This window comes from Pogoniulus pusillus, chromosome 13 (assembly GCF_015220805.1).
Source record: "Pogoniulus pusillus isolate bPogPus1 chromosome 13, bPogPus1.pri, whole genome shotgun sequence".
Taxonomy (NCBI): domain Eukaryota; kingdom Metazoa; phylum Chordata; class Aves; order Piciformes; family Lybiidae; genus Pogoniulus; species Pogoniulus pusillus.
Window position 1 is genome coordinate 1,847,718 of NC_087276.1, and position 27,039 is coordinate 1,874,756.

The following is a 27,039-nucleotide window of genomic DNA, read 5'->3' on the forward strand; positions in this document are numbered from 1 at the left end:
TTCTTGATAACCTAAACTGGAGGAAGCCCTTTTAAAGCAAGCACTTTTCTCTTGCATCTCACTAAATTTGCTCTCATTATCTCTAAACTCCTCCAGTTCAAACCGTCTTAAACGCAACCGCTTCAGAAATATTTTGGGCGGCACCAAAATCTCAATCAGTCCATCACCGTTCGGGTGGCACAGCAGACTGAATTATTCAGGGTCACTTACTGAGACAGAGCTCAAGCTGGACAGTCCAAGCTGGTAGTCTTTCTTTTGTAATGGCCTCCCAATTAAAAATCATTAATAATCGGAACCGAACAATCTGAACAATACAAGCCCGTCCTGTTCTCACTCATAACGCCAGCGTTGTTTGTCAAGGAACGGTTACAGATCCCAACTCATTAACGGTGGGGACCCAGGACCAACGCCTGTTAGCTTGGGTGGGAACTCCACCTGCCCACGCCCGGCTGCCATGCAGCCTTACAGAGAAGGAAATGCAGAGATGAGGACCAGGACTGAGACCAATTCATTTCCAGCCTCCTAGATTTGTGTGTTGGTAAAGTCGTTTGCTCTTCGTTAGACTGGTAACCTTAGGAAAGAGTCATCCTCTCAGCAAGTACTGAAACATAATGAAGGTCTGGAACCTTCTCTTGAAGAGTTGCCTTAACATTATCCTTGCAGTGCTTCCAGAAAGGAAACATTTGTGTTTTCCACAGCTTATGCTCAAGTGTTACAGGTCATTCACACACCACCTCCGTGCCCAGACACATGGCGGCTGAGCCCTCTGTGCTTCATATCTGAAAGTATAAACTCCTACGCAAGGCCAAAGCAGAAGAGTCAGTGCAGTTCTGCTCCTCAGTGGCCACAGACATAGAATCATAGAATCAACCAGGTTGGAAGAGACCTCCAAGCTCATCCAGTCCAACCTAGCACCCAGCCCTATCCAATCAACCAGACCACGCCATTAAGTGCCTCAGCCAGTCTTTTCTTGAACACCTCCAGGGACGGTGACTCCACCACCTCCCTGGGCAGCCAATTCCAATGGCAAATCACTCTCTCTATGAAGAACTTCCTCCTAACATCTGTGTGTCCAGGCATCTATGTCTGGCCTTCCGACAGAGCCCACTCCATTGTATCCTATGCTCATGTCCTGCCATATTCTATTCCTACGTCAACGTGCTTTCAAACAGACATAACTACACACCATAGCAGAGCTAAAATAGAACAGAATACTACAAGCACAGTTTGAGTGATTTGTTTGGTAGGATGCCTGGCTCTTGAGTCCACAGTGAAAGGAGATGTCAATGAGAAAACCATGGAGCACCTCTCCTGCCCAGTGCATCAGGAAGTAGGTGTTGCTTTTATGATTCACCATGGGAATTGCGAGGAAGGAAAAGAAGAATAATTCTCCAATTTCCCTTCATCCATGAGCACAAACAGGCTAATGGAAAATCCTGACGGTCTTCCTCCCTCAACCTAGAAGGCAGGGTAAGTGATGAGGCCAGCTAGTCTATTACTAAAGGAAATCAATAACCAGGAGTCAAAGCTTTACAAAAACACATCCTAAGAAGGCTGAAGTTCTTCCTCTCAAAAAGTGTTTAGGAATAAGAAAGAAAGGATCAATCCCCAGTCCATTCCAGGTGTTCTCTTCACATGACCCAATGTTGCATTCATTCACCTGGTCTAATAGTTCTCCAAGTGAACAGAAACCTGATTTTACAAGCCAGTGGAGCAGAGTCTATCTGTTTGCTAGAAGAATGGATCTCAGATACTGTGTTTTATTTCTTCATTAGTGCACCGTCACACTGAGTGATTACCAAATGCAGGGCTGAATGAGAATACCCAGGTTAAAGAGAGCATAATGAACAAAAAAGGTGCCTGATTACTATGGCTGTCAGCACAAGGGAATTGGGTTTGTCACCTGGTTTAACCAACTGGTAAGAACTGATTAGAGCCTGAACCTGTCTGAAGGAGCCTTCAGTGTTCATGCTCCCTTCTGTCTCCACACCTCATCAGGAAAGGCAGACAAAAGAGGAGCTCCTTTCAAAGGGGCTTCCTTCAGCAGAGGTCTTTTAAATACTTTCTGTCACTCATCTTGAGCACATGGGCAGAAGGCTACTCCATGTGGAGACCACAATAAATCCCTTGGGAGTCTCTTGCACTTCAGTGCAGAGGCACACCACAGACTCAGGGCTGTATTTTGTGCCTTTGCAGGTACCACCACCACAGCAACATTCAAGCGCTGCTAAGGTAGACCTCAAAGAGTCAGTGAGAACAGCAGGGAGTGAGGGAGTAAAACTGTCCTACAAGTTAGCTCAGAAATAAGCTCCAAATCTTCCTTCACCTGGAATCACAGAACAAAAAAAAAAAAGAAGCCCTTAAGCTACAGGACAACTCTAATCTGTGAAATGGGACTTCTAGAGACAGGACTGCAGATGGAATTCTGCACATCAAATCCTCCTAGGCCGTTGCAGAGATAAAGACTGAAGCCAGCACCATGGCCCCTGCCCTTTATTTTCAGGGTAAAAGTTCAAGATCAGGGACTTCAGCCCTGACTGGCCTCCAATGGCAGGAATGGGGAAGAGTGCCAGAAGCAGGTCCAAGATTTGACAAAAAGAGCTCATCTTGCAAAAAAAGAAAGCAAACATACATCTCATTTGCTCACAATTCCCCCATCTGGAAGCATTTTGCTTTCTCCTCACACATTTACTCCCTGCACATGTCTATTTAAATTCAACCAATTGATTACTAACTTGATTTCAATTTAGTCAGGATATCACTCACTCACAGGGGTTTAAGAGAAACTTTTGCAGGCATCATGTCATTTAGGGTGCATCATTGGAACAACAGTTTTATTGTTGCAAAAAATACACTTATCATAATGGGCAAGCTTTGTACCTCTTAGTGTACATTGAGTTACAAAATGTGTCTTCCCTCCCCACTTCAGCAAGGCTTCATAATACAGACCTCCATCCCCAGTCAGTGTTTGGCAAAGGATATATGGACCTCTCTACTTTCCTGCTAAGCCAAAGCAGCTGCTCCTGGCTATGCCTAGACCTGCTTAACCACTACCCAGAAAAATTCACAGCTGAAAAGGAGATCACTGAATAAATACTGGAATCAAGAGAGTGTGGGGAAGGGATGAATGCTGGCTTAGTTATGGACATACATTGTTCCTGCCTTGTAAGGTAAAAAATAAGATTTAAATAAATGTGAGTCATCTCTCCAAAAATTATTTAGAATATATTAAAGTGTTACAAAAGAAATATCTCAGTCTTCTCTCAGAGAGATGCAGACTTTCTACATAAATATAGGTCTGAACTCCCAAAATCTAAAAGCATGTCCAATAGCTTTCAGGGAGGGCCACACAAGGATACCCTCTGCTAAAACACAGCCCCTTCACTTACTGCCTCAAACCAACCTGCACAGAGAGCAGATGGATGTTAGGAGGAAGTTCTTGACGGAGAGAGTGCCTGGCACTGGAATGGGCTGCCAAGAGAGGTGGTGGAGTCACCATCCCTGGAGGTGCTGAAGCAAAGCCTGGATGGGTCACTTAGTGCCATGGTCTGGTTGATTGGATAGGGCTGGGCGAGAGGTTGGAATGGATGGTCCTGGTGGTCCTTTCCAACCATAGTGATTCATAGCAATTAGATGTTGTGCTGAGGGATTTGGTTTAGTCAAGGACTTGTCAGTGTGACAGTAATGATTGGACTGGATGATCTTGAAGGTCTTTTCCAATCTAAGACTTTCTGCGATTCTCTCTCTTCCAACCTGGGTGATTCTATAGACATGAAAATTATAGATGATCATGACTTCACAACAAGGCACACCTGGAACCTCAGGTCTTTGGCTGTGTGAGCCATAACAAAGAAGACAAAGAGTTGTTCCAGCCCCCCCATGGGTGTGTTCAGTACACTGTGCCTCTTGTCCTCCCTGATACTAAAGCACATTCCGTTTGTCGTACATGATGTGAATTTCTCTGATAAAATAAACTATACTTCGGGGTTTGGATTCATTAAGGCTTAAGATTTTTTTATTACCACCCCTTTCAGGGGAACACTTTGATGTTCCTAAGGGGCAGCAGCTATATTTTGAACAAATCAGACATATAATGAGCTTATAAATACAGCCAATTTACTCTAGGTAATACAATTAAGGGAAAAGCTTTCACGATTTCAACAACTGTCAAGACATAGAGAGATAAAAGGTGATGTGAGGTACTGGACAAGTCCTCAGGCAGGAGCTTAGACTTGTATTTTATTTCCAGCTCTGCTACAAAGGTGTGCAAGTCACTCCTCTCTTGCAGCTCCTTCTTCTCCCAGTCTTCTGATTTATTTAGGCCATAAGCTCTCAAGGGTCAGTGCAGCCATGCCATTGTTAGGAATTCAGTGCTGTGAACCAACACTTTCTCTCCCAGAAGTGCAAGCCAAAATGCAAACTGCACCTGCAAAAGGCTGTGAGAGCTACTGAACGTTGCTCTCAGAAGTAGGACACTTCTTAGAGACACAGGTCTCCAGGTAGTATTTACTACACATGCTCTCAAAGAAAGACAGGAGAGGAAGTGGATGATTAAAGGGGAAGAGACTGTTCAAACACCAACTTACGAGTGCAGGGCATGGAGGCAGCATCATTTTCGGCTCGGAAAAAGCCCCGATCGCAGGTGCAGGAGGTAGAGCCTTCCCAGATGGAGTAGCTGTGAGGCGGGCATTTGGCACAAGCCACATCTGTCGAGAGAGCCTTGTAGTATCCGATTTTGCAAGCTGGATGGAGGAACAGGAAGGGAGAGTGTTACTTGTCCAGGCTGTGATCATAAATTGCTAGCTTACTTATTCAAAAATCAAGGAAGGAGACATTTCAAAGAGATCTAATGATGTCCTCTTAGCCCCAGGTGAAGAATTAACAATCATCACATGCTTAATGAGTAATCCTATGTCAGGGGATACTGGTTTCTAATTCCAACAAGAGCCATTTCAAAAGCTGGCTTGGAGATGGTAAAAAACCCTAAAAATTATGTTCTTTTATTGACACTGCCAGAAAATCAGCTGCCTCTTTGTGCCTACTGTGGAGTTGCACATTGCTTAACCCATGTCCACCTGCATTCACACGCACACACACACAGCATGACAAAAGGGGAGCAATTGGTTTATTCTATGACCACTTAAGGAATGGCAGCTGACAGTCAGACACTGCCAAATTTTAAGAGGGAGTGGGACAGGAACCCACTGGGATTGGCAGCAAGGCCCTCAGCCCAGCATGCCTGGAAATGGCACGTCTCCTCCTGGCAAGGCTGCATTTATTTGGCTCCTTCTCCCCAAGGAAGGAAATCAGCAACACTCGCTCTCCTCCTCAAAGCCAGGCACAGCAGCAATTGCACCGCTGCCACTGGGTCCCATTTGCAGCTGGCAAGCTCTTGGTGACATCACCTTCAGAAACACCATGCTTACATGAATGGCTACTTTTACATCACTTGGAAAAAACTCATTAGCATCATTAATAACACATTTTAGCAGTGGCTAATGGGTATGTCATCCTAGAAATGCCTCCCTTGGCTAGAGAGAAACTACCACCATCACCACTGGCTTTCAGCACTTCACAGCACAGAGCAAACACCAGCCAAAAAGGAAAGGTCATTCCCAGTATTTACCACGTCCCACATCACATCATTTGTCACCTACACAGATGTCAGGCTTTCCCTTCTCTGCATAGGCTTCAGTACATGGGGTGCAGGCCTCACACAGATGGGACTCACCCATTCCATTTTAGAATCATAGACTGCTTTGGGTAGGAAAGGACCCCTAAAGGTTATCTAGTCCAATCGCCCTGCAGTAAGCAGGGACATCTTCAACTAGATCAGGCTGCTCAGCACCCAAGTCAAGCACACCTGGACTATTTCCAGGGACAGGGCATTAGCATCTCTGGGCACCCTAGCCAGTGCCTCACCACCCTTCTGTCTAGTCTAAATCTCCTCTCTTTCAGTTTAAAACCATTACCCCTTAGAATCATAGAATCATAGAATCAACCAGGTTGGAAGAGACCTCCAAGATCATCGAGTCCAACCTATCACCCAGCCCTAGCCAGTCAACTAAACCATGGCACTGAGTGCCTCATCCAGTCTTTTCTTGAAGACCCCCAGGGACGGTGCCTCCACCACCTCCCTGGGCAGCCCATTCCAATGGGAAATCACTCTCTGTGAAGAACTTCTTCCTAACATCCAGCCTATACCTACCCTGGCACAACTTGAGACTGTGTCCCCTTGTTTTATTGCTGGTTACCTGGGAGAAGAGGCCAACCCCCACCTGGCTACAATGTCCCTTCAGGTAGTTGTAGACAGTAATAAGATCACCCCTGAGCCTCCTCTTCTCCAGGCTAAACAGGCCCAGTTCCCTCAACCTCTCCTCATAGGATTTGTGTTCCAGGCCCCTCACCAGCTTCGTTGCCCTTCTCTGGACATGTTCCAGCACCTCAACATCTCTCTTGAATTGAGGGGCCCAGAACTGGACACAGTACTCAAGGTGTGGCCTGACCAGTGCTGAGTACAGGGGAAGAATAACCTCCCTTGTCCTACTGGCCACACTGCTCCTGATGCAGGCCAGGATGCCATTGGCTCTCTTGCCCACCTGGGCACACTGCTGGCTCATCTTCAGCTTACTATCTCTCAGTACCCCCAGGTCCCTTTCCTCCTGGCTGCTCTCCAGCCACTCAGTCCCCAGCCTGTAGCACTGCTTGGGGTTATTGTGGCCGAAGTGCAGAACCCTGCACTTGGCCTTGTTAAATCTCATCCCATTGGCCTCTGCCCACCCATCCAGCCTGGCCAGGTCCCTCTGCAGGGCTCTCCTACCTTCCAACAGCTTGGTGTCATCTGCAAACTTACTGATGCTGGACTCAATGCCCTCGTCCAGATCATCAACAAAGATATTGAACAGGACTGGGCCCAGCACTGATCCTTGGGGAACACCACTTGTGACTGGCTGCCAACTGGATGTGGCACCATTCACCACCACTCTCTGAGCTCTGCCATCCAGCCAGTTCTTGATCCAGCACAGAGTGAATCTGTCCAAACCATGATCTGCCAGCTTGGCTAGGAGCTTCTTGTGGCAGACAGTGTCAAAGGCTTTGCTGAAGTCCAAGTAGACTACATCCACAGCCTGCCCCACATTCACCAGGTGGGTAACCTGATCATAAAAGGAGATCAGGTTGGTGAGGCAGGACCTGCCCTTCCTAAACCCATGCTGGCTGGGCCTGATCCCTTGGCTATCCTGTAGGTGCTTTGAGATGGCACCCAAGATGACCTGTTCCATGACCTTGCCTGGCACTGAGGTCAGGCTCACAGGTCTGTAGTTTTCTGGCTCCTCCTTACGACCCTTCTTGTGTATGGGAATCACATTGGCAGCTTCCAGTCTTCAGGGACCTCTCCATTGAGCCAGGACTGCTGATAAATGATGGAGAGTGGCTTGGCCAGCTCAGCTGCCAGCTCTCTCAGCACCCTAGGGTGGATCCCATCCGGTCCCATGGACTTGTGAGGATCCAAGTGACTTAGCAGATCCCTTACTGCTTCCTCATGGATTAGAGGGGGACTGTACTGGTCCCTGACTCCATCCACCACTTCAGGAGTCCAGCTGTCCTTGTCCCATCCCAAGAGGCCCTGCTAAAAAGTCTGTCCTCATCTTTCTTATAGACCCCCTTTAAGTACCAAAAGGTCACAATAAGGTCTCCACAATATGTTTTACTCTTCTCTGAGTCCTCTTTCTCCTTTCCTTCTGTTAGGAAACTCTCCAGTGGGAAATGGAAAGGGATTTTAGCCACACATCTAATAAAACAGTAAGTTACTTCACTTTTATTAACCAGTATGGAATACCCATAATGAGCCCTAAATTTACAACATGCATTGGAATTCCAGTCCACTGTTGCTGGACCAGAGGGTCCTGCACAAACATTGCTCAACCAAGCAAGATTTACGCTTCCAGAGTTTACCAGCATCACGCTATTAGATAAAGTTCAACTTGCGAGGTGCTTTTTGGCCATGCTTCAAACCGCCTTGGGGCTTCAATTAAAATCAGAAGCCACAGCTTTGGCAGGAAGAATAAGGGAGGGTCAAACCCAGCCTCCCCACATTGGAGGCAATTAGTCCCTGAACGCGGATATGAACCCGCTGCAGCCAGGCAGTGGCAGTCACTCGTGTGAAATAGATTAACCTGCCTGTGGTGTGAGCTGCTCAGAAAGGGGGAAAAAAAAACTCCACCGTGGAAAATTACCTTTCATTTTTTGACACGATTTGCAGTATCTGCTTGTGCTATTGCTACGCATCGTCTTGTGCCTGGCTTAACAACAGCAGCAGTCAAGGGGCAGATGCTGAGCTGAGATATTATTCCTGCTTTCCTCTGTCACAGTTCAGCTGGGAAATGCAGCTAAGCCTGTATGCGACCAGGACGGATCCCCACAGACAGAATCTTGTTGTCGTAAAGACAAGGCACGGAAGAGCAGAACATCAGAGGAGAACAGGATGTCTGTTCTTACCCACAAAATTCTTTCTATTGCTCAAGGCTTTAAAATAAAACACAGAACCTCTCACAGCACTGCTAATATGAACAACATCGCTCACAGAAGTTATTAAACAGATTTCAGTCTGTCACATCTCCCTGGTAATAAACCACTCAGGTGACAATCCAGTACCAGGCTGAAGATCCTGCTTGAGCTGTAGCACGCTGTTGGAAAGGCAGGAAAATATCACAGGTAAAGATTTTTGAGACTATTCCTCCTTCTCGGTGACTTTTCAGACTGTGTTTTCATAGAATGATCTGGGCTGGAAGGGACCTCTAGAGGTCATCTAGTCTGGCCTCCCTGCAGTCAGCAGGGACACCCCCACCAGCCCAGGTCACCCAGGGACCTGTCAAATCTCACCTCGAATGTCTCCAGGGAAGGGGCCTCAACCACCTCCCTGGGCAACCTGTTCCAATGCTCCACCACCCTCATAGTCAAGAGCTTGTTCCTAACATCCAATCTAAGTCTGCTCTTCTCAAGCCTGAACCCATTGCCTCTTGTCCTGTCACAGCAGGACTCTGTAAACAGCTTCTCTGCACCCTTGCTGTAGGCTCCCTTAAAAAGAAATAGATGGATTCAGTGGGTATCCCAAGGCCAACAGTCTGTAATGGAAGGTTATCTTTTTTCCCCTCCTTTGTTTCCTGTACTGTATTTTGTTTTCTGCTATATTAAGCCAAGATCATTAATATTTCAAGCCCTGAATAAAGCTCTGTATGCCGTTCCTGGAGCATACATGGCCACTTTCGCTTCAAAAAGCATCTCTGCTCCCAAACACTTCATCCTCCTCATTTCAGCGTGCTCTGAGATTCACCCACCAGCATTTCAGCACGTGGCATAAAAAGACATTGGAGAATGTGTTGTATTAAACCAGTAGCTCCTTGCCCTTAAGAACTCGGTGGTGCTGTGCCTTAAGAACTGGAATCTAATCCTGTAAAAGCTGTGGGTAGCATGAAGCACTGCTGACACACCTATTACAGCCAGCACTGTTACAGCTACAGATGGGCCTTTTTGGAAAGTTAATGATTTAGTAGGCAAACAAGAAACCTGCACAGAACCTGTTCTCTGAAAGTCTTTATTGCTTGCTCATGACAAATCTTCCTGCGGCTGCTTTTCTAGGAAGGATTTGCTGGGTGAGACCTGGCATGAATGGGCTTCTTACAGGGCTTTGGAAAGATACCATTGTAAAAAGATTAGTTCACACGTGCAATGCAAACCTGGAATTCAGTTCCTTAGCTCTGCCTTAATTAGTTCTCTGAGGGGCTGGGGGGGGTTGTTTTGTTTAAAAAAGACCCCACCACCAAACCACCCCCCACACTAGAGAATCTTTTCTCGCATTCTGATCACCCACAAGGTTACAATGACCTGTGCTAGGTCCAAGGAAAACTCCAAGAAAAACGTTTCCAGCATGAAAAAAAAAAGCTCAGTTTTCCCCCAGATTAAATCACACTGGCATGGGCTTGAAATAATTATGCTGATATCTTTGAGTTATCATGTTGAAATCAATGTCATGTCTCTTTCTCTCAGAGGGAGACAGCATTTGTCAGATGCTGCTGGCCATTATTGTATCTCTTTTTCTTCTCTTTTTGAATTTACCAGAATGATACATGCCGAAAATGTGAACTCAGCTCTGAACACTCTCAGGACTCAGTGTCATGGTCTGGTTGATTGGAAAAGCTGGGTGATAGGTTAGACTGGATGAGCTTGGAAGTCTCTCCCAACCTGGCTGATTCTATGGTTCTATGCTTCAATGAAATCTGGGTAGAAGTTCTCCAAAGCTGTTTTTCCAATTCAGTTTTCTCATTAAAACATGGACAGAGGCATTGAGTGCAGCCTCAGCAAGTTTGCTGATGATACCAAGATGTGTGGTGCAGCAGACAGGCTGGAGGGCAGGGATGCCACACAGAGGGACCTGGACAGGCTGGAAAGGTGGGCACAAGCCAACCTCATGAGGTCCAACAAGACCAACTGCAAGGTCTTGCAGCTGGGTCGAGGTAATGCCAAGCACAAATGCAGGCTGGGCATCGAGTGGCTGGAGAGCAGCCCTGAAGAGAGGGACTTGAGGGTGCTGTCAGACAAGAAGCTCACCATGAGCCAGCAGTGTGCACTTGCAGCCCAGAAAGACAACCAGAGCCTGGGCTGCAGCAGCAGAAGTGTGGCCAGCAGGCCCCCTCTACTCCACTCTGTTGAGACCCCACTGGAGCCCCTATGACAAGAGGGATGTGGAGATGCTGGAGTGTGTCCAGAGCAGGGTCAGGAGGATGCTGAGAGGGCTGCAGCAGCTCTGCTGTGAGCACAGACTGAAAGAGTTGGGGCTGTGCAGGCTGGAGCAGAGGAGGCTCCCAGGTGACCTTCTTGTGGCCTTCCAGCATCTGAAAGAGGCCTCCAGAAAAGCTGGGGAGGGAATTCTGAGGCTCTGAGGGAGTGACAGGACTGGGGGGAATGGAGCAAAGCTGGAGGTGGGGAGAGTCAGGCTGGATGTGAGGAAGAAGTTTTTCATCATGAGAGTGGTGAGAGGCTGGAATGGGTTGCCCAAGGAGGTGGTTGAGGCCCCATGCCTGGAGATGACCCATGTCTTCCTACCAGTCCTCACCAGAGAGATGCTCCAGAAGGTCCAAGCAAACCATCTCAGAGCTGGCACTTGCTGGGAAGCAGCTCCTGTTCAGCATCCCTGGCAACCAGGGACCCCAGCCAGAAGCAGCAGCTCCTACATGCTGCCTCAGCCTCTGCTGAAGAGGCGAGCTTGAGAAAGAGACTGATTTCCAGACTAGGAGCTCATAAAGAGGCGAGCGAACAGTCAGAGAAACATGGCTTTGCTGGAGTAAATCTACTTCAGTCTATGAACTTAAAAGAAAATCTGACATCTATATTCTAAAATGCTTATTTGCAGCAGCAGCAAACAGCAGACATGTACAGAGGGGAGGTACGGAACAGGAAGAGAAGATGCGAAGCATTTTAAAGGCAATGATTGTAGCCAGCTTTAGTGAAAGCCTCTAGAACAGTGTTCCTGGTGAAAGGAAGGACAAGGCAAAGAGTTCCAGAAAAGATACTCTGGTGGTAGGCTAATAAATTCCAGTGGGCAAAGAAATGTGCATTTAAAGGCTTGAAAAATAGACACTTTGATAGCATATTTCATGTCTTTCATCACTGGTTACTTTTGCTACAGCTCTTCCCTGTCTAGAAATATATTAAGCTCATGTTTTAACTGCACCCTCAGGAACAAAGAGTTACTTTTAATTTTCCCTCCTCTAATGTTGTTCTTAGTCTTGAAGAGGATGGATTTTCTCTCTCGGCTTGTAACAAAACCACATCTGCCACCTAAGAAGGCAGCATCTCCTCAGCTCTCTTTTACTGTTATTACCATTTCTGAGCACATTTTTGTGTTAATTATAGAACTCAATTGTTTGGATAGTCTCTTTTGATGAGCTTTCTGCCCCGCACCATGAACCCCTCTGTTATTGTACAGCTGTTTTACTTCCAAATGCTCATCAGGGTTGTCTAATTGTCAAGCTGTCCCAGCGACTAGTTCTTTTGACCTAGAAGTCAAAGAAAGGGAGTCACCCTTGTCTCCCCGACATGAATACCACAGGAGTCCCAGTGGCCCCCTCATACCGACAAGACAATGCCTTTCCAGATCATTGCCACTACAAGCATAATTGGGTTTGGGGTGAAATGAGAAGATTTTAAATAGGATGAATTAATGAGTTTCTTGTAAAATTAAGTCGTTCTCCTGGTCCAATCTAATTACTCACTGTAAGGCCCCTGAGGGTGATAAATAAAGATCCTTAGAAGCCAGGGGAAAAAAAAAAAAGGAGAGGAAAAAAGAAAGAAAAAAAGAAAAAGAAAAAAATCTCTTGAGCCTTTCTTAAAAGTCAAGTTGCAGAATTGGATGTGATGCACCAAATGCTGTTCCCAAATAATGTCAGGCTCCTTTGATGTGCACATTGTAAGATCTTTGCCTCCTGCTAATGGCTGTACGATTGCTACAAATTAAAAGGAGTTCCCCACATTTAACTCATATCCCTGATGAGAAAACCAGAATTTCTACACACTAAGCAGAAATTTGTTTGTGAATGACAGGAGGAAACACAAACAATTCCACTAGGAACACAGCCCAGACAGAATTCAGAGTGCTTCTGCCCCGTGACTGACTACTGATGTAGGAAGTTTAAAACAGAGCTAAAAAGGACCTCAAGAGCACAAATCTGCTAGGATGTGAAAGTCAAACTCTGCTTAAGCCACTGAACAGGGCACAGGCAGGTACACCTGCAGATGTGCATGCAGCCCCACCCCATGCAAAGCTGTAGCCCTTGGTCACCAGGTCACCAAACAGTGGGACCATCTTCTCCTCAGCAGCAATCTCCTCACTGGAGCACTACAGGTACAAAGACACCAGGTGCATGAATCAGAAGCTAGAATGGCTTGATTAAAGCCATGGAGGCTTGGGGTGCCCAGAGATCATTCTTAACAACCTTCCAAGTCAATTACCAGACATTTTCACCTGCACTTGGGCACCACATACTGTGGGCACAGAGCTATGGTACCACTGGCATCATTATGCCTCCGAATGCTGTAGAGGTAGTGTTTTTGGAGTAAAGCTGTATCAGCTCTCCTGGGATTTACACAAAGGCTACGGTTATTTGCTACAAAAACTTCTCAAGCCAGCTTGTCTCTCATACAAAAGAAATAGAAGTATGCTGGTAAGTCATTTTAAAAGCTGAAACCTACATTACTGTGATGGTTTGGGAGTTACCCACACTACCACTCCTATGAAATCACCCAGACTAGACTCAGCCCAGCTGGACATTAGAATGGAGCTTTATATTCACAGCTCAGCACAATATACAAGCAGGTATTTACAGCTATATACAGGAATAGACAAGTTAAAAGTAATACAGAAACACAGCAGCCCTCCCAGAAACCAGAGTCCCCAGGAGGGGCTCCCAACCACCCTTCCACCTTCTTTCCACCCCTCTACCTTATCTCAGAATATGCCTAACAGTCAAGGTGAGTTTAAAGGATTGGCAAGGAGGGTTAGAAGCAGAATTAGTTGGGTTACACAAACAAAGCCCAGGAAGAAAAGTACAGGCTCCAACAGAGACACACACACTCTGTCTTATTTATGTTTGTGTTCTTGTTTTTATCCATCTCAGCAAACGTATGAGTAAAGCAGACATCACCATTGTCTCCTTTTCACACCCTACCATGTAATTTTTCTCACTAAAATATTCCAATTAGCCTCAAACCAGCACAGTTACCCTTTCCCAAGGAAAGTAGACAATCAAAAGCATAAAAGAAAATATTAAATATATGCATAATTGACACATTAAATGTTTAATAGGCACATGTGGGCAAGTGCCACCATGAAAAATTCGCTTTTGTTTTTAAAACCTACTAAGAGCTGTTTTGAACTTTACTGCATGGCTGATAGATAACAACTGATCAAAAAGTTGCCAACAAAACACAAATACCCTCTCAAAAAAAAAAAGTAAACTTTATATCCTATCTATGAATTTAGAAAAACAATAGTTACCAATAAGAACAGCTTCTGTATTCTGTGCATCCATCTTTGCTATAGCTCTGGTACTAAGAAAAGAGGATATAGTTGGGGTCAAGTTGGCATGGGTGGCCCAGAGAGGTGGTTGAAGCCCCATGGCTGGAGGTGTTTAAGGCCAGGCTGAGTGAGGCTGTGTGCAGCCTGATCTAGGGTAGGGTGTCCCTGCCCCTGGCAGGGGGTTGGACCTGGCTGAACCTTGTGGTCCCTTCCAACTCTGACTGATTCTGTGATCGCAAGTTTGACACATTCCCCAGACTGATTGCTACTGATCTCTGACAGGAGCCTGATCGTGCATCTGTCAACACCGCTTCCTGCTCTGCCATAGAAGTCAGCTGAAAAGGCTCATTAAGACATTCTAAAACTGAAACTAAGATATAAAAAGTATATTTAAAAATATACCTATTTTTAGGCACTGAAAATATAAATACGTATGTTTATAAAGTATAGGTACAAATATATAAATAACAGAGTATTTCCTGCAAGGGGATTTAAAGTGAAAAATGAGGAAGCTGAAAATGTCAGAGGTAGGGTGAAACAACTCCTGACTGCACAAAGAAACAACCCACCAGAACTCCTCTCTCAGCGAGCAGCCAGTGCTCTGCGGGAGGAAGGAAAATCCCAACTTGCCCTGCTCTCTGCTGGAAGATCCCTGCTAGGACTGGCGCTGGGGCGCGAAGCGGCCAGCACGGGAAGGACTGTGCATCCTCAGCGGCTCCAAGACATGTGCCCTCCCTTCTGGTCAGCTGTAGGATCTAACTCGGCAATGACAAGCAGCCCTAAGCACGCATTTCAGTGCTGAACGGAGGACTCGGCACCTCGGCGGTCTGCATTGTGTCTTTAATAAACAATAAACAGATGCTCTGGTGTCATAGACCCCCTGCCCCAAGCCAACAGTTGTGGCTGTGTGCTTTCTTCAGTGCAGAGAACTGACGTTGCCGTCACACTTGTACAAGTGCTAAAGGATGTTTAAACCCTCCTGCTGGAGCCACGTTTGGACGTTCTCCCTTCCGTAGCGCTCAAGCCGTCACTCTGCTCCGCTGCAGACTCCATCTAACCTGGTGAGTTTAATCACCTTGAGACAAGCTGTGAGCTTTAGGAGATGAGCCATCTAATCCGATTCAAATAATTATTCAATTAGAAAGCAGAAGCTGATGGCTCCCCTCAAACAGAAGCAGTGCCAGGAGTCCCAGCGCGAAGAGTTCTGAGCGAGCTGAGAGGTTAAGCGCCGTTTTAGAGATAACATACAGAAAACTGGGGCGTTTGGTGTTCAAACAACGAAACTGCACAGGAAAAAGAGAATGGCCACTGAAGTTTCACACCACCCTCATGTGCAAGCTGATTCATTGGCCTGAATCTCCACGCTAGCAAGCCTTAATCCTCCTGTCAGGAGACCTGCTCGCAGGCTTCTCTCTCCAGCCCAGCAAAAGCCCTGATGGGGAGAGAGATCTGTATCTCAAAGCACAGTCCAGGCAGCTTCTGATTACCTCAGTCTCCTAAGTCTTAACAGCTCTGTAGAAAGGCAATTAAACTTCCAAGGTGAGATGAAGCCTATGATAGAGCTCAGTAGCAGCCTGAGCAGTTTGACATGGAAAGGTGCAACACATAATCGAGGAGCAAATAAACATTTCAAACGGTGTCAAACAAGCATCAGGTGAGGGGGCTTGGACTTGGGCACCTGCTGGTAAGGTATTAAAGAGCATCTGAAGCATTGTTTTCAGTGACTTTAGAAATCCTTGCATGTGATACACGCCAAGGAGACACTGCAAGGTGGATGAAGTAATTATTCCATTAATACCCTTTGCAAATTATCTACTGCCAAGAATTTGTGGGTTGATCCTGCACGGAAATCCTGTGTGCAACACTGAGTTTCACTTTGCAGCAGAACTCAGCATTGCTGCAGCGTTTGCTGCTACTGTTTGAACTTGGATGGTGACTGAGGGAGCCAGAGCACAGCAGCAAAGCGTAAAGTTTTTCAGGGTTTTTTTTACTCTTGGGTTAGCTGTGAGCAGCCCAAACAAAGCTCAAGTCCCCATCTCCAGAGCTACAGCAAGATGCCTTAATATGGTTTAATCACCACATCCTCTGTAAATGGCTCTATAACATTATTTAAAAGGAAAAATAAATAAAGAAAAGCTATTTTGGTCTCCCCAGCGCATTGCTTGACACAAAGGTTTTAGAAGATGCCTAAATATAGACAGTTCTAGGGAGATCTGGGTCTAGGCAAGATAACAACTCGGCACTATTTTTGACCGTTTAACAAAGATGCTGGGAACACAATGGCTTCAAACAAGCACTGCTTTGGCTCTCTCCAGCTCGGCAGAAAATAGACAGAGGTGCTTCTGTGAGACTCCCAGCAACATCACTCTGAAAAACCTATCAATCCTCTTGTAAGTAGTACATCAATCAAAACAGTGGCATGCAAATCATGATCCATTAAGCACTTCATACTTGATTACCCAGGACAGTTTAGAGAGGGTCATACATTGATGAGTTGCTTCTCTCTTATTTGCCCTTTGCTATTTGGAGCATGTGGCCACTTCAAGTTCATTACCAAGGCAAAGTTTAGCAGGAAGCTTAACTGCAACAGGAAAACAGCAGCTCAATGGCTTGTCCTTTTCTCCTTACATTTGTTCAAGGTGTATCTTCCTCTACCCTACATGGATCATAGAATCAACCACGTTGGAAGAGATCTCCAATCAGCCCAACCTAGCACCCAGCCCTGCGCAATCAACCAGACCATGGCACTAAGTGCCCCAGCCAGGCTTGGCTTCAACACCTCCAGGCACGGCGACTCCACCACCTCCCTGGGCAGCCTATTCCAATGCCAATCACTCTCTCTGACAACAACTTCCTCCTCACATCCAGCCTAGACCTGCCCTGGCACATCTTCAGACTCTGTCCCCTTCTTCTGTTGCTGCTTGCCTGGCAGAAGAGACCAACCCCACCTGGCTACAGCCTCCCTTCAGGGAGTTGTACACAGCAATGAGCTCTGCCCTGAGCCTCCTCTTCTGCAGGCTGCACACCCCCAGCTCCCTCAGCCTCTCCTCACAGGGCTGTGCTCCAGGCCCCTCAACAGCTTCATTGCCCTTCTCTGGACACCTTCCAGCACCTCAACATCTCTTTTGAATTGAGGACCCCAGAACTGGACACAGCACTCCAGGGGTGGCCTCAGCAGTGCTGAGCACAGGGGCAGCAGAACCTCCCTTGTCCTGCTGGCCATACTGCTCCTGAGCCAGCCTAGGATGCCATTTGCCCACCTGGGCACACTGCTGCCTCATCTTCAGCTACTCTCTACCAGCACCCCCAGACCTCTCTCTGCCTGGCTGCTCTCCAACCACTCTGTCCCCAGCCTATAGCGCTGCTTGGGGGCGTTGTGGCCAAACTGAAGAACCCTGCACTTGGCCTTTTTGGATCTCATCCCATTGGCCTCTGCCCACCCATCCAACCTGTGCAGGTCCCTCTGCAGAGCTCTCCTACTCTCCAACAGCTCCACAGCTGCTCCTAGCTTGGTGTCATCTGCAAACTTACTGCTGCTGGACTCAATCCCCGGGTCCAGATCATCCATAAAGATACTGAACAGGACTGGATCACACCTTCTCAGAACCACCACAGCAGGGTAGCCAATTGGAAGGGACTTCTGAAGATCATTTAGTACCAACTTCCCTGCTAAAGCAGGGTTACACAGAACAGGGTAAACAGCCACAGGTCTCTCATCCTCTCCTTGTAAGAGAGCTATTTTAGTTCGCTGATGGTCTCAGACACGGGGCACGTGCAGGTGCATCCTTGTTTAAACATGGTATTCGTTACATTCTGAAAGGGACTCAAACCACTCAGAGTTTCTCTAGGTACTCTCAGTTTATTTTGGTCTTGATTATTTCCTAGATGTGATACTCAGGGTGAATATTTGCTCACCAAATCCCAAAGGTACATCTGGACACCATCCTTCTACACTTGTTCTCACTTATGGCCCAAAGTCTCAGAACAGGGCGGACCAAAAGAGTCATCCAGTTCCTGCCTCTGAAGACAGCTTCCCTGACCTTCCTCTGTGTATCACAGCATTAGGAGAAAACCAACAACCATTCCATCCCTTCCAACGAGGTCTGCTCTCACCCTCTGCTCGTTAGCTCCCCACTCATCAACTTCTGACTCATCTCCCTGTGGACCAGGGGAGGTCCTTGGGCATGCACAACCCTTTGTCACAAGAGTTAATGGCAAGAAAGAAGCAGGGAGCAGTGCAAGAGAGAGAAGGGCTGCTCCTTTGGGCCCCTTAATTTGAAGGGTGTGACAGCAGCCACTCGGTGCATAAACTTCAATATCCCTGCCTCAGTTTACTCACTTACAAAGTGGCAATAAAACTCACAATAGATACACCTCAGAGCTGCTGCGGCTTTAATTGAGCAATGAATGCATATGGAGTACTTGGAGATCTCCAGATAAGAAGGTGCTCCGGCAAGAGAGAAGGTGATTATTCCCAACCAAACAAAACCTCATGGCAACAAGCTGGCATGCTCGGCAGGGAATATCCAGGGCTGTCTCAACTCCCCTTTCACAGCCACAGCAGAGAAAGTGCATGGAGATTGTTTACCTGCTCTTTTGCATCAGAGGCTTTAGCAGGATGTTAGAGGGGATGCAGAGAAATGCCTGCGTGGGCCAAGTGCTGGGAGCTGTGAAATGCAGTCCGTATTGAAACGAATCAAAGAGCTGGGAAGCTGCCCCTGTCAACAGGCTTTTAATAGAAAAGAAAACTTTAGCCAGAACAGATGAAATCTCCCACCTCAGGGTGATCTGGGTGGCTGTGAAGAGAAACGCGTTTTGGCAGTTCCCACATTCTTTTGTTCGAACTTCTGTTGTCTGGGAAAGAGCAGAGTGCCAGAAGGCCTTGCAGGGGAATACCTTGGCTGCTCCAAGCTCCCTTGATTCAGAGCGATAGCGTGTTTATCTAGATGTTTGGAAAGGTATTACTGAGATCAGCAAATCCTTCCCATCTGTAAATTATAAATCACCTTCAGCAATGCCATGCAAATCACCAAGTCAAGTGAAAACATGCTCATTTATCAGTGACAGTCTTTTATCACCAATAAATAAAAGCGAGAGAGGGAGTTATCTGGGAAGAAACATCTCTCTCTCAGCGCTGAATCTATTGGGTCACAAAGCTGTTGGGTGCATTAAGTCAAGGGAGGTTGTTGTGCCCCTCTGCTCTGTGCTGGAGAGGCCACCTCTGGAGTACTGTGCCCAGTGCTGGGCTCCCCAGTTCTAGAGACAGGGAACGACTGGAGAGTCCAGTGGAGTCTATGAAAGTGCTGAAGGGACTCGAGCACCTCTGACTAGAGGAGGTTGGAGCTGTTTAGCTTACAGATGAGGAGACAGAGAGCATCTCAGTGCTTATCAATACCTAAAGGGTGGGGACAAGAGGATGAAGCCAGACTATTTCAGTGATGTCCAGCAACAAGACAAGGGGCAATGGGCACAAAATGGAATACACAAGATTCCATCTGAACATGAAGACAGTCTTTCCTCTGAGGGTGAGAGAGCCCTGGAAGAGGCTCCTCAGAGAGACTGTGGAGTCTTCCCCTCTGGAGAGATTCCAAATCCACCTGGACGTCATGATCCTGACCCTGCTTTAGTTGAGGGGGTGTGGGGAAGGGTGTTGGACTGAAAAGTCCCAGGGGTCCCTTCCAGCTACAACTGCTGTTCATTTGCCTATCTCAACACCCCAAAAGTGATGCTAGCACTGCACCACTCTAGGAGAGGGAAAGTTACATGCTTGCTGTCCAGGCTGTGCTGCTGACCCTACTCAGATGCACTCAAGAATGGTTTCCACCACACTGCAGACAAAGCATGGAAGTGCCAAAGGGCAGATATTTCCTCCAAGCCTGCACTCAGTGCCTCTTCTCGTCAATGCACCTCCCTGAAGTAAAGCACCAGGTGAACAGAGGCTGATCTGGGAGACCTGTTCTAGCAAGGACAGCAAGCAAGAGCTTCAGAATAAGAACAGACAGAGAAACACCAGTTTTATGAGTGGCTGCTCTAAGTTCTGCATAGAAGGAGCTACAGCATGAGCCAAACTTAGCTTTTATATCCTCTCCCATCCCAAATTCACAAGACACATCATGCACTAATTCCTTTCAGCTGATGTATGGTATCTTTACATCACAGCTCTGCTCATCCATCTTCAAGGCCCAGTTAACCCACAAATTTACATCACCCCTGCCCCTCTGAGGGTACAGGATTTGGCCCAGTTTCACAATGAGACATCACCTGATAAGGTTTGAGAGGTTTGTTTATGGAGGCAGGCATTTGATGACTGCTCTAAGCCAAGGTTTCCTTCAACAGTGCTGCAGAAAGTGTCCCTTTGGCAGAGAATGTACATCTGAAAGCACCTAAGATTGAGTACAATTGTGAAGAGCTGCAGAACCTGATGTCAGGCATAAAAAAAAATAGCTTTGATAAGTGTCATCTTGCCCAGCTTAGCTTTTGCCAGGCAGCTCCAGGACAGCTTTAAGGCAGACACATCAGGGAGGTGGAGGACATAGTAAGTTTGGAGAGGAGTGACAGGGGCCCTCCAGCTTACTCCAAGTTAAGGATCCACAGTGTGAATACATCCATGCTGGAGCAAAACCACAGAGCCTGAAAGCTTACAGAGTGGAAGTGCTTATGCTCCACCATGAGATGGGTGCTTCAGGGATCACGTGGATCAAGGAATGATAATGCAACTCTAAGACAAGACTAGCTCCAGCACGAAGAATGAGCCCATGGCCAACCCAACCTCTAGAGCAAATTAAGACTTCTCCAGTGGCTTCAGTAGCAAGCACTGATGACCAAATGATGAGTTTCCTTCCTCTCTCCATACAGAGCCTTGGATGCCAGTCTCATATCCAGCAGGAAGAGACAATAAGCTGTCCCCAGCAGCTTACTGTCAGGAGCTGTCACATTATCTGAAGCCCTCTGGGCCCATGGGTCACCAAAGACTGGATGAGGCACTTGGTGCCATGGTCTGGTTGACTGGACAGGGCTGGGTGCTAGGTTGGACTGGATGAGCTTGGAGGTCTCTCCCAACCTGGTTGATTCTACGATTCAAAGCAGGTAGCCAGAAGGGACAGCAGAAGCAGAGACACAGCCCCATCTCCAGAGCAGTAGTGACACACAGAAAGAAAAGCTTCCTTTCAAATTCCTGCTGGATGTTGCACAGATGCTAATCAGAAGGAAGTGACAGAATAAGCAATTCTAATCTGAAATAGCATCCATCTCCAACAAAACTATTGGCAAGTAAACCCAACACTCCATTCTGGCTCAGAGGCCCTCATGGCTGACATGACAGAGCTACTTATTCAAATATCTACATGATACACAAATTAATGCAAGATAATAAACTGAGAATTTAATTGTGATAACCACAGAGCTATTTAGAAATGGCCAAAAGCACCACTGACTTCAGTCCAGGCCACAAACATTTACTCTAGGAAAGGAGTCAGGCAGCGAGGCTGAGTCTCACCCAAGGCTTCATACAGTCTGGAGCTGGAACACGACTCACACCTACCTCCATCACCCCATGCTTCTTCTGACACAAGTTATCAGTTCATACTTCCTAGAGCTACTTCTATCTGCTCTCACTAAACAATATCAAGACTCAATTTCAACTCAACAATTAACAGGATGCTATCAGCAGCATCCAAATGGGAACGAAGATAGCTTTAGCAGATGTAGGTTTTTACAGTATTGTCAACAAGGTGATCTTACACCAGTTACATATACTTGGGTAGGAAAGATCTCCAGTTCCAGCACATTTTTCACTTTTCAGGAGATCCCAAATTCACATGGAGTAGCCTCCACTTTCAAGCTTCAGCCAAACAGACCTGAGGCAGAAGTGTTCCCTTTTTTTACCCCCTCTGCCTGTGTCAACTCTCAGCAGATCCATCCAAAACCACTCAACAGAACTTCACTGCCTTCTTGGTGCTCCTGTGACTGTCAATTTGCAAGGCATCACACACTTAGAGATGGATGATCCTCAAAAGCAGCCCCAGCAGCCATGTACAACCAACAAAAACAACTTCTCCATGCTCACCTCATAGAAGGGCTAGTTGCAGTCTGCCTTTGACCACTCAAACATATTTCATTGTGATTTTGTTAGGCAGCCCCAAGCAGAAGTCTTTTGAGGACTACCAATTGCTTGAATATGATTACCAAAAGCTTCATTAACCTACCCAAACGGTAGGAGAATCTGCTGCTTCCAAAGCTAGCAACCAGATCAGCACATTCTTTGCAACTAAGAAACATGGAACATTACTTTTTTGCCTGCATCCAGTCAGTAAGAAACACAGACTCAAACAAACCCTCAGGATTCTGACAGAACCAAGGTGTGGAATTTGTGCATCATCAGAACTTGAGGCAGTTAAGTAGAGCTGGAGAAAAAGTGCAATGAATTGGTTACAGAGTGTCTGATGTGTCAAGTTTACTTTCTAGATGTGTTTTCCCTTTATAAAGGTGCTGCCACTAATGGCTCAGTAAGTTTGCACTGTGCCAAGCAGAGTTCTGAATACATGAGATCAACAACCAGCTGGGATAGAGGGAGGATGGGGTTGTGGCTATGTTATTCTTATGCATTTGCTTATATTTTGTGAATGTGTCACTTAAAGGTTTTTTTTTTCTTCTTTTAGGCTGTGCCAAACTCATCATGGGACACAAGCAATCTTTAGAAAGACCCTTATAAATCACCTTTTGTCAACATGAAGTGCATTTTGACATTGCAACTGTTAGTGACTTCATCCTGGAATACACAAACAGCTCTGCTCCTCCACACAGTAATTTCAGAGCTTCAGAGGAACACGGGGTTTGAATATTTGACTAAAGGAGAGCAAACTCTAGGCTTGAATTACAGTATCACAGTATCATCAGGGTTGGAAGAGACCTCACAGATCATCAAGTCCAACCCTTTACCACAGAGCTCAAGGCTAGACCATGGCACCAAGTGCCACGTCCAACCTTGCCTTGAAGTGCCCCAGGGATGGCGACTCCACCACCTCCCCGGGCAGCCCATTCCAGTGTCCAATGACTCTCTCAGTGAAGAACTTTCTCCTCACCTCCAGCCTAAGTCTCCCCTGGCACAGCCTGAGGCTGTGTCCTCTCGTTCTGACGCTGGCCACCTGTGAGAAGAGAGCAACCTCCTCCTGGCCACAACCACCCCTCAGGTAGTTGTAGACAGCAATAAGGTCACCCCAAGCCAGAGTGCCTTAAAGCAACAAGGAAAGAAGAAAAATTGCTCCCACAAGGGCACGTAACACTGGACTCATCCACAGCCTGCAATGCTAGGCTGCCAAGACCCCTGGTTAAAGGCTGCTCCCATATGGGAAGGTGACACTAGAAGCCCCTGCTCAGGCTGTGCCCCAAAAAGCCCGAGGCACAGCAGTCCTGACCAGACGCCTTCTCCATCGCACCCGAGACCTTCAGACCGGACCAAAAGAACCTGAGTCTAGAAGACAGAGCAGCTGCCCGGGGGTATTACAAAACATTCCAGAACATTCAGAAGCAACTTTAGCAGCCAAACAGTCTCACAGTTGCCTGAGCACTGGCAGAGCTGCTGCTGCTGACTCCTAAGCAGGCTTCTGTAAGGGGGCTGCACCACAGTGCCCCAGAGCCTGTCTGCCTTACAGACACAGAGCCCAGGACAGGCAGCGCTCACAGTTCAAAGCGCTCCCAGAGTCGAGGGCGGTTTGCACCTGCAAGAGTTCTTCCTACGTGCAAAGTCTGCAGTGCTACAGACTCATTCTCTGGCAGCTACCTTAAAGCCAAGAGGAGGCAATTCTCTCAGCTTCTTGAGGGGGATTCCCTGTCAGTGCGAGTTAGCCACTCGTTAAACAGAACGTTTTGCGGTAAATCGCAGGGAAATGTGAACTCAGCAAATGCCAGGGGCAATGACAGGCGGATAGAAGTGACAATTAGGAAGGTGTGGTCCGGATGCTTGGAGTATGAGCCACGATAAAGCGCTTGTGAAATTTCACCTGCCCAGATTAGGACAGAGGTTGTGGCCTTTGGAAAAAATAATATAATCAAATAAATCAGCTGCACTAATTAAAAGGAAAACGATGTCTGAACAGACAGCCAAATATCCCAGCCTCAGCAGGGAATAAAATCTACAGATTGTGGGAATTAGTCTGAATCAGACCTCATTAAATGGTCACAGCAAGGTTGGAGAAAGGCAACACAAGGCAGTGGTTACCACGAGCACCTCTAGCTGGTAAGACAGATTTCTTTTCACATCATCATTCATTTGCACTCAGGGGCTTCTGTAATGGATTTGCCTGTTCATCTTCTCTGAGCTGGTTTTGACTGCAGAAAATATATAGAACTGATAACAATCCTTCAAAAGGCTGAGGAAGAAAAGCAGACAGACATATTTTAGCTGATTAAATGTTTAACATTAACCGCATCCACTACCATCAGCGGCAGCGAAAGATGACTAACAGAGACGAACACAAAATCACAGCGCTGCATTCAGCAAACCTTCAGAAAAATGCTACTTCCCACAGTCAAAAATAGCATACCTTACCAGCCCAATCTCATCAGCTCCTTCTGTCAGCAGCAAAAGCTGTTTTCTAGGCCACAGCGTTTTCCATTAATGCAATCTGATTTGCCATTGCCTTTTCAGAGAGCCAAGGTGAAGGTGTGATAGGGAGAGAGGGCAGGTGGGAGTCTAGAGATCAAAGTCTGAAACATCTCCTGTAGGGCAAGGTCAAAGAGCTGCCTGTGGAAAACCCCACACAGAGGGACCTGCACACCACGTTCTTCTATCTGTGCATTCCCAGGAGCTTTACGCTAATGGTATTTTAAAGAAATAGGAATGCATTTCTCAGGAACTGATTTTAAAACGTGTAGATAATGACTTCCCAGAGAGAGTGACTGGCACTGGAATGGGCTGCCCTGGGAGGTGGTGGAGTCGCTGTCCCTGGAGGTGTTGAAGCAAAGCCTGGCTGGGGCACTTAGTGCCATGGGCTGGTTGCTTGGCCAGGGGTGAGTGCCAGATTAGGCTGGATGAGCTTGGAGGTCTCTTCCAAATGGTTGATTCTATGATTCTTAGGTGGCTTTATTACCACTTGTGCTTACAAATATATCGCCTGGGTAGTTTTATCTCACACATTATTTGATCTTTAAAAGTACTGATTATCGCTTACATTATTCCAAGCATTATATCTGCTTCTAGCCACAGAGAGAAGTAAACAAGCGCAAGGGGCGAGGGGGAGAGGGACCCAAACACACCACACCAACCACAACCACCTAGGAGTATTCTTTGAGCTACAATATCATAGCTAACCAGGATAAAATCCTGCCTCCGTATTCCTAAGAACTGTGGTACTATAGAAGAAGTGACAGAAGAGCTGGTGGAGGGTTTTCAGAGCCACAACTATCATTCATAAGCTGCTGGTGAGCTAAACAAAAATTAACAAGCTCCATAAAGCAATTAAAATTCAAAGTGTAAAGCAGACATGACGACTCAGCAGCCTGATCACTGCTCTCATAAAACCAGCCTAATGACACACATGGTCTGAGCCTCCTTGCATCGGCAGCCACGTAAATTTCAGTGGCAAACACAAATTCTCATCATTCATGGAGTTTCACTAAGGGAAAAGTTGTAACACAGGAGAAGCAAACCAAGGTCTCACAAGGAACAGGATCTATGCATGGCACCATGTATGGTTACATGAGGTGTCCCTTGCGAGCAGCTACCAGCAATATCAAACACAAACCCAGGCTGGGCAGTGAGTGGCTGGAAAACAGCCCTGAGGAGAGGGACTTGTGAGTGCTACTGGATGAGAAGCTCAACAGGAGCCAGCAGTGTGCACTTGCAGCCCAGAAAGACAACCAGAGCCTGGGCTGCAGCAGCAGAAGTGTGGCCAGCAGGGACAGGGAGGGGATTCTCCCCCTCTACTGTGCTCTGCTGAGACCCCACCTGGAGTACTGCATCCAGCTCTGGAGCTCCTATGATGAGGGCTGTGGAGATGCTGGAGCATGCCCAGAGCAGGGCCACGAAGATGCTCAGAGGGCTGCAGCAGCTCTGCTGTGAGCACAGACTGAAAGAGTTGCAGCTGTGCAGTCTGCAGAAGAGGAGGCTCCCAAGTGACCTGCTTGTGGCCTTCCAGGATCTGAAGTAGGCTACAAAAAGGCTGGAGAGGGACTTCTGAGGCTCTGAGGGAGTGACAGGACTGGGGGGAATGGAGCAAAGCTGGAGGTGAGGAGAGTCAGACTCAACGTGAGGAGGAAGTTGTTGAGCATGAGAGTGGTGAGAGGCTGGAATGGGTTGCCCAGGGAGGTGGTTGAGGCCAGGCTGGTTGAGGCTGTGTGCAGCCTGCTCTAGGGTAGGGTGTCCCTGTCCATGGCAGGGAGGTTGGAACTGTATGATCCTTGTGGTCCCTTCCAACCCTGACTGATTCTATGTTGTACAATCTCTCCAGTGCATGTTGGTTTACCAAAATCTCATTTTCTAAAGGTGACAAAGTGAGCATGTGTCTCCTTGCAGTAATAACAGAAAAAATTGAATGATGGTCTAAATATTCTCCAGTGGGTTAAAAACCACAAGTGAGTAGAACCCCTCCAAAGAGCAGAAAAGAAAAGCATAAGGACTCCCATTTTCTGGATTTTAATCCTGTCTTGTTACTGGAAGCACAGCCTACCACTCTCCACCCCCTTCTGCATCAGCAATACAACTTGCTTACAACTTCTTGTATGTGATTCAGTCCTGGAAGAGTCATTCTTATTCTAAGCTTGTAGCCAGCTGAAAAGTTTCAGAGATGCTGTAAGGCTCAGTACAATAAAACAACTGTCCCTGGTCTCCCAGATAACAAGTGAGGCTTTTCTAGTGTTTTAAATCGTCAATATGCATTCCATGCATATCTAAAGACATCTTTGTATCCTTTCTTTATAAAGACAACTTTGGCCCTCACAGAAGAGGCTGTTCATGGTCTTAGGTAATGCAG

General features: G+C 46.9%; 1 protein-coding gene across 7 annotated transcripts in view; it reads right to left on the bottom strand.

The window, feature by feature from the left end:
- The window catches only part of EPHA4 (EPH receptor A4), a 132,949-nt gene that overhangs the window by 78,840 nt on the left and 27,070 nt on the right, over positions 1-27,039 (bottom strand). Inside the window, exons 4-5 of one of the 7 annotated variants that reach the window (XM_064152763.1) lie at positions 4,587-4,742; positions 3,988-4,426 (exon numbers count right to left, since the gene is read on the bottom strand). In XM_064152763.1, coding sequence (XP_064008833.1) covers positions 4,368-4,426; positions 4,587-4,742 — 215 coding nt within the window. In that variant the 3' untranslated portion in view covers positions 3,988-4,367. Of the gene's footprint in view, positions 1-3,987; positions 4,437-4,586; positions 4,743-7,795; positions 8,685-15,523; positions 15,623-19,839; positions 20,025-23,569; positions 24,439-27,039 lie in introns of those variants that run through there. The other 6 variants (XM_064152762.1, XM_064152761.1, XM_064152765.1 and 3 more) reach the window with 6 other exon arrangements.